Genomic DNA, 7801 nt, shown 5'->3' on the forward strand with positions numbered 1-7801 from the left:
TTTTTACTTCCAATAGTGTTAACATACTACACAGGTCATGAACAAGATTTTTTTTTTTTAATTTTCATTGTAAGTGGGCTAAAGCAGTTAGTAGTCTAACATAAATATAAATGCTGTAATTTGATTATTTTAATAAACCATGTGACTTGGATGGATTCGATGCTGGCGTGACCACAGTGCACACGTCTGCTGTTGCTCACAGTGGTCCAAGGGACCGCTCAGGGAGTTTGTGTGTTCGCTCAGACACATGAAAAATCAGAGGGAACATTGCTGATGACCATCCAGGTCCTCTGAGAGGTGTTGTGATTGAGGCATCGTTCACCCCAGCTTCAGTCACCCAGCGCTTTCAAACCCTTTCCTTTAATTGGAACATTTTACTAACAAGTTTACTTTTTCCAGCATGAACTTAAAGTGATTACTCTAAATGCTGAACAAAGACATAAAGACATCACATACGATAGACAGATGTATGCTTTTTGTCCCCATTCGGTTGCCTTGATTTGATTTGTCACGTGATTCTACGTCACATTTGTCCCTGGTGTTTAGCGGTGCAGCTGGAAAAACAGTTGCCTCTTTTACAACTAATTCGCTTGACTCAAACAACAATAATGGAAATCGGTACAGAAATTAGTAAGAAAATAAGGGTGAGTAACAGTGCGGGTTGAAGCTGAGTGGTCTGCGTGATTAATGTTTGCGTAACAAAGGAGCTACAAGCTAACACTGACTCGCTAGCTTAAATGTGTCAGCCTAGCCTAACTTATTGTTTTTATTTTCAAGGCCGAGGGATTGGTACCTCACTCCGGCAGGCATCGTCATAGACTCAATAATTTCTTTTTGATTTGAACAGTTAACAGTTTCCACAGCATAAACTCAGTGCTACGTTAAGTTAATCCTTGGGTTGTTGAATGATAACAGCGCAGCTAGCTACGCTACCTAGAATTTGTTGAAATAACATCTTCCGGTTGTACTTTTAATCTCTTCCAGGCTGCTATCAAAGGAAAGCTTCAGGAGCTTGGTGCATATATTGGTACGTGAATGATATTCAGTGATTACCTCTGAGACAGCAGTTACCTGGTTGTGTAGTCTTACCATACACGATGTGCGTGTTTCTTTTTCTTCACAGATGAAGAACTCCCAGATTATATTATGGTGATGGTGGCAAACAAGAAAACCTCCCAGCAGATGGCCGACGACCTCTCGCTCTTCCTCGGAAACAACACGATGAAATTCACAAACTGGTGCGATTATATTGTTCATTTGTGAACTGGTTCTTATGTAGCGCTTTTCTACTCTCCTGGAGTATTCAAAGCGCTCTGAATATGTAAAATATGATAGAAAGTTGTACCTTTTTGCCTTAATTTTGTTTTTGTTTCTTCATTTTTAGGCTGCATGGTGTTCTGGAGAAATTAAGATCTGTTGCAGCAGGTAAGCCCGGCTGCGTTCAATACATCTCTGCACTTTTTAACCAGCAATGGGAAGTTTGTCTTTTTTATGAACATGTGAGGCTCAGGAGTTTAGCATTGCTCATGTTTCTGTTTTTCTCAGAGCCCGCATCCCTCAAGCAGCTGCAGTCAGACGGCGCTACTGTGAGCGGGAAGAGCCGATCGTCTGTAGGTGAAAACGGCCGAGCGGAGGAATTAAGAGGAGATAGGACAGAAGCCCGTGTATCCAGCTCTGCACATGAGAGCAGGTACCTGACGCAGTAGTTTCTCAGGTTGCCCCCTAATTTCCAAATTATGCTTCAGCAGGAAAATCTATGTAGTAACTTAAAGCAAATTGTGAATTGATTGCTCATTGTTAGGGATAATTTTGCTCATGCTGAGGTCGCCAACCACTATTTTTCCAAGTTTAACTGTAGTAATATCCATTTCCTCTTTGGAAGGTCTCATAAATGGTGGCTCAGTTCTTCTGTGTGTTTGTATTATTTGTACTGTTTAAGGTTTTTGTTATACTTTTTTATGATGTAAGTCAGTGATAATTCACACAAAAGCATGTCCGGATTTCCCCCAGAAAGTATTATGATGTTGAAAATGACTATTTACTGGAACAAAGAAGTACTCATCAACAAAGAAAGTCTTTGGTCAGAGCAGACCAAGAAGTGTGTTTGAGTGTGGTTACATTTTTCTTGTATTTTGTTTGTTTGTTATCAGGAGGGGGACCTTGGAAAAGGGTTCCTCACGGCTCTCCTCCAGTGTTAGGCCCCTGGTGGAGCCGCTCCCATCGGAGGCAGTTCTTGACATCAAACCAGAGATGGACGATGACCTCATCGCTGACGAGCCTTTAGAAATCAGCACCAACCACAGTCGTACACACGGAGCAGCTAGCAGACACAGCGCTGATATCTATAGACCCGGTCAGGGCCAGTTCACATCAGTAAGCTCTGCGGAAGCGTCCTTTCATGCTAGGCAGCAGGGCAGCAGAACCAGCAGAACCTCTAGAACTGGATCCAACAAGGTATTATCAGAGTGCTTATTTTGCTCACTTTCTGGTGACGGTGTGTTAGGTAGTTGGATATAGTAATAATGCCTTGCTTTCACCGTTCAGCAAGAAGAGTTTTCAAGGAAGCGGAAGGCACCGGTAGTGAGTTCTGTCGTAAGAGTGAACCGAGATGCAGACGAGGACAGCGACGATGTGGACGAGGACGAAAGCAGCTACAGTGGCAGAGGCCTCTCCAGTAGAGTGTCCCTCCCCTCCAAACCAGAACGGAAGTCAGTATGAACACTTGATGTCATATTAACCTCAGGGTTGGGTTTATACTGTGGAAAGAAAACGGTTAAGTAAGGTAATGTTTATCTGCCTCGTGGATGCTTTTATTTATGGGACTTTTGTAGGTCGTGTGTACCCAAACCACATGTGTGTTTTCTTGCAGTAAAGCTTAAGAAGTGAGTCACAGATGATCAATTTTGCGCTTTGCTGAGCTCTAACAGTTTTGAGGTTTGTATCGTTTCAGACCTACTCTCCCACCAGCCAAGCAAGCCAACAGAAATCTGATACTGAAAGCCATCTCTGAGGCACAGGACTCAATCACCAAAACGACTACCTACCCAACAAGTGCGTTCCCACTGTCGTACATTTAACCACAAACATCCTGTAAGTTAAGCTGATTTTCCATTGTTGTTTGTGTCATTCTCTTACGTTGACCTTTCCCCGCAGTACCACAGAAACAGACTGTTCCTGTGGCGCCTCGTACTCGTCTCGCCAGCAATGAGGAGATGAGTGCAGCCATCCAGCTAGTCCAGGAGCACCTCCACAGCCTGGCGCCCCGGGTGCAGACCTACACCGCCACAGATCTACCTCCCTCCAGAACATCTGGTATATATAATAGAGTTTCATGCGCACAGATGATCACATATTCTCATTAGCTCACAAGTATATGTCTGTTTGCAACCTATGTCTGATGTTTTGTAGCTGAAGGAGCAGATGACCATAATTATTTATGTCTATATATATATTTTGTGTATGTCACAAGCCCGGATGGTTTTTATTTGGATGATTAGTGTATAGCAGAACTATGGATCATCATAACTGAACAGCATAGTAATGAAATAGTTGTATAATTAGATGTGTGTTGACTTCGGCAGGCAAGTAACAATTTTAAAAAACTTTGTGAGGTTCTCAAAGTGCTGTTTTGTTTGTTTTATTTATTTATTTATTTATTTAATTAATACATTTTATTCCAGCTCCAACCAGATCGTTAGCATCACGGCTTCAGTTGGAGAGCAGCGGTAGAGGAGAGCCAAATGAATATGGTGAGTTTTAGTTTTAGACAAGCGATTTCCGAATGATATTCCATGCAACTTTAGAAAGTTTCAAAACTATTGAGAAGTAATGAGTCTTCCCAAAAACACTTGATAGCTCCCAAAATTCTATTTACATATTTTTTTCAATCTGTCATGCCTCTAGGGGTGGAGGTCACTGCAGGCGGTGAAGTGAAGACATTTGATACGCGTTCTTTCATAATGAGTCGACCACAAGTGGGAGAATCTCCAGTTGGAAATCAGCAGCAAGTCCTGTCTGCTGTACCACGCACCGTCCAGACCAGGTTTGTATGTTTGTATTTTTACTGAGGTGGCATACACAAGGTGTCTTTCCATTATGAGTGGAATGGACTGAGTAGTGGCACAAAGTTGGTTGTCAACGCAATGAGTTCTCATAAAACAGGTGCTGTTGACATCTGATCAATCGTTGTGTCCTGGCAGCAGAGCGACTGATTTTATAAATGATGATAAATCTATAACATTACAAAAATATGAAGATCTGAAACATACATTGCAGACAAAGCAGCAGCGTGTGTGTGTGTGCACATGAGAGGAAAAGCACTTATAGAAGTGTGGTACTATCCATACTGTATAGATGTGTGAAGCAGGAAAGAAAAGCAGCAAAAATTCAAAAAAATCATTAAGATACAGGAGAATTTGGTGGATTATAATCAAGTATCTCATTGAATTAATGTTTAAAGGGCAGTTTTATTTTCTGTTCTTTCACCTGCAGTCTCGGTGGTGGTTAATGGTCTGAGAGTAATGAATGATAAATGAAAACAGAATTCAAATGTAGGCTCATGTAAGTGCGATGTAAGGTGAGCAGGAAGTGCAAATAAGTTTACTATTTAAGGATCACTTATTACAGTGTTATTTAATGGTGATGCTATTGATTGGCCAGTAGGTGGTGCCATTGTTTCTGTTGACGATGTTACGAGGATGTACCTCGAAAAGAAGTGAACCACCTTTGTAGTACAGAAAACCCAGAGTTAACCACGAAGATAAGACCATATCCTGTTTCATAGTACAGACCTGTGTCTTTGTATAAATAACGAGACATTTGTGCTATTACTGGATTGTCATTTCATCTGTTCTGCTTTTCTGACTTACCCTAGCAAGGAGAGAGGCGACTCTGCCAGCCCGAAGTTCATAGTGACATTAGATGGGGTACCGAGCCCGCTTGGTAACCTTGCAGACTGTGAAACTGACCTGGAAGATGTGAGACCACCTGCGAACGTACCTGACGCAGCGAGCCATGCCCACAGAGAGCCCAAAGTCAGCGTCCTTCAGAGGTTACAGGGAGGCGTCACATCAGAAGGTGTGTGTGTGTGCTCTCAGCAGAGTTATTAAAGTGATATGATAATCAGCTATTTTATTTTTGTTTTGCATTTTAAAGCCAAGTTTTAGCCTCTTTAGTCCTGTCCTTTTATCTGTTGACAGATGAGATGATGGACATTGACATGGCAGAGGAGAATGCGGTCCCTTTGAAAAAACAAAAGGTCATGGAGCGATGCAAGTTCTGGCCAGTGTGCAAAAGTGGGGATGAGTGTCTGTATCATCACCCAACAACACAGTGCAAGTAAGTAGCTATGTTAAATACAATGAGAATGATTGTTTAGGTTAATTTTTTTTCACTTTCAGTCATAAATCCTGATTACATGTGTTTTGCTTTTTTCCTTAAGGACTTTTCCAAACTGCAAATTTGGGGATAAATGCCTTTTTGTGCATCCAAATTGTAAATACGACGCCAGGTGTACAAAGCCAGACTGTCCCTTCACTCACGTGAGCCGCAGGAGCACGGCTGCACCTCCTCCACCCAGACCAGGTACTCTCTCGCCAGCTTGACCTATGCTGGGTTTTCTTCTAGCCTCCTGTTCACTGATGGGATTCTGGCTAAATTCTGTGAGAGCGATTAGTAGTTTAAACATTTTCAGCTATTGTGGATCCACTAAAAGTTTCCCTAAATTACCTCAAGCAAGTTCATATACGGTTACTTGATGAAAAACAAAACACAAAACACTGGTGGTGTGCAGATGGAAAGTGAAGCTAATCTGTTTAAAGTTAGCAGAGGAAGAATGCGTTCATACTATTACCTTTTACTCATGTAAAACACTTGAATCTTCAGCCAGTTTTGTTGCATTATTCTGAATAAAGTAGACCTAACCTAAATGATACAGATCTGAAGTCTTTGCCGGGCGAATCTACACCTGTGATATAGATTATCTATTCATCAGGTCAGTCTGTTGGTAAGGTTTGAAATAATCACGCAGAGTAGATCTTTGTCAAGTGCATTGACCCGACTCTCTATCAGGCATCTAGTGCTTGCGTCTGTGGAAACCCCCAGTGCTTTTATAAAAGAAAATCTGATTAGAGAAGATAAGACAGGACCTTGCTGTTCCCTTTTAGACTAAAGGTGAAAGCGTGTGTTGGGCTTAGAAAGAGGGCAGAGAGTCTAAATGCTCCTCCCTGTGGGAGGACAGCCCTGAGAACTGGGTGACAGTACATTCACTTCTGTTGTCCTTGGTGTCGAGCTGACTTGGCATCTGCTGAAGTTGTATTCCCGTGTGAATTTAAAACTGTCTCACAAAAACTGAACAGTGGCCCACGTCAGTATTCGAATGAATCATTGTTGATTTCCTCCCCAAAAAATTGTTTTTAATGATGTCAGTGTTACAACAAAGAAGTCCTTATTGTTTTCCCTCAAAGACATTTAATGTGACACTGTTTTTACGTATCCATAGCACTTCCATGTTTCTAAACTATCATAATCGTCCTGATATCTTATCCTTGACCCTTGTGTTTGCAGCAGTGCAGCAGACCCAGCCTACCAGCATCTGTCGCTTCTTCCCAGAGTGCAAGAAGATGGACTGTCCATTTTATCATCCCAAGGTAAAAACGCTGCACAAGAGCTGTGTTTGTACAACGCAGACTGATCGCTTTCAGATTCACAGCGAATCTGATTTTTTTTTTCTTTTCTCTCCTTCTTAACTACAGCCGTGTCGCTTTGCTGCGATGTGTAAACGAGCCGGGTGTACCTTCTACCACCCGACCACAACCGTGCCTCCAAGGCACGCCCTGAAGTGGACAAAAGCACAGAGCAGGTGAACAGATAATGCAACTCAGATAAAGACCATCATTTAATATTTAATTCAGCATTATGTGTTTAATTTGATGATGCACTTAATAAATACGGTCTTTCTCCCCTCGCAGCTAAAGTACAGAGACTACGGCAGAAGCCCGACGGTCAGCGTTTGAAGCTGTGGAAAGTCCTTGTGTCTGTGGGCTGTCAATATTTCATTTACCGAACGTTTCAGTTTATTTTAATGTATTGTTTGGAGTGATTTTAAAGGAAATAGTTTTTTAAGTTGAGGAGTCAAGTTTTTTGTGGGTCATGCTGTCAAAATAATAAATACAGTTATATAAAAATCTGTTTCACGTCATCATTTTGCTCATGCTATTCGTGTACTTTGGTGGGACACCGACCTTGATCGGTTTAACTGAAGGTAAGGCAAGTCATACGTATCGTGCAGTAACATACACTGAAAAAGCATGAAACGCGAACGTGTTTGACCTTTTTTTGCTTATCAAAATTCTGCTGGAGTGACTTTATAAAGTCTGCAGTTGTTTTTATTAAATACACACGGATCCAACCAGACTGTAAAATCTATACATGCAGTCAGTGAGCTAAAGACGCCTTCAGCACTGCAGCTGTGTGCAATAACACCTGCATCCTTCTAAAGTGTGAAAGCCACTTATTACCAATCATTTAAATACAGAAATAGTCCCAAACCTGCTCTCATTCACCTGGTGAATATAGACATATGATTGTGTCTTTTGGCCTGTGTTATAGCAGGATGGTGGAGGATATCCTGTGCAATTGGTTTATTTCTAAAGTTAAGTGTGTTTCTCGAGTTCTTTCCAAAACTTGCATTACAGGTGCCATTGAGCAATCTTAGTTGTGCACATTCATATGCAGATATCTGTTTATAGAGATTACCCTGTTAGTAATTGTGCTTTGGGCGTTTCTTAAGGTTTAAACTAAA

The 7801-nt window shown here is 41.6% G+C and overlaps 1 protein-coding gene across 2 annotated transcripts; it reads left to right on the forward strand.

Annotated features, from left to right (window-relative positions):
* Positions 1–485: 485 nt before the first annotated feature.
* Positions 486–7184, forward strand: zc3h14 (zinc finger CCCH-type containing 14). 2 transcript variants are annotated; one of them, XM_040017360.1, is made up of 17 exons: positions 486–644; positions 985–1027; positions 1124–1238; positions 1385–1425; positions 1546–1690; positions 2151–2454; positions 2545–2708; positions 2951–3051; positions 3154–3312; positions 3681–3749; positions 3904–4042; positions 4874–5076; positions 5199–5337; positions 5441–5583; positions 6565–6647; positions 6753–6859; positions 6969–7184. In XM_040017360.1, exons 1-17 carry the CDS (start codon positions 609–611, stop codon positions 6970–6972), a joined length of 1995 nt encoding a protein of 664 aa, XP_039873294.1. In that variant the 5' UTR covers positions 486–608; the 3' UTR covers positions 6973–7184. The 2 variants fall into 2 exon arrangements, with proteins under 2 accessions (XP_039873294.1, XP_039873295.1); XM_040017361.1 differs by having other exon boundaries at positions 6568–6647.
* Positions 7185–7801: the final 617 nt, after the last annotated feature.

Source organism: Simochromis diagramma, unplaced genomic scaffold (genome assembly GCF_900408965.1).
Source record: "Simochromis diagramma unplaced genomic scaffold, fSimDia1.1 OVJJ01000802.1, whole genome shotgun sequence".
Classification (NCBI taxonomy): Eukaryota; Metazoa; Chordata; class Actinopteri; order Cichliformes; family Cichlidae; genus Simochromis; species Simochromis diagramma.

Coding starts and splice junctions, on each gene's coding strand:
- zc3h14 (XM_040017360.1), top strand. CDS start 609: ATGGAAATCGGTACAGAAATTAGTAAGAAAATAAGG. Junction 1,691..2,150: donor AGCTCTGCACATGAGAGCAG/GTACCTGACGCA, acceptor GTTTGTTATCAG/GAGGGGGACCTTGGAAAAGG. Junction 5,584..6,564: donor ACCTCCTCCACCCAGACCAG/GTACTCTCTCGC, acceptor TTGTGTTTGCAG/CAGTGCAGCAGACCCAGCCT.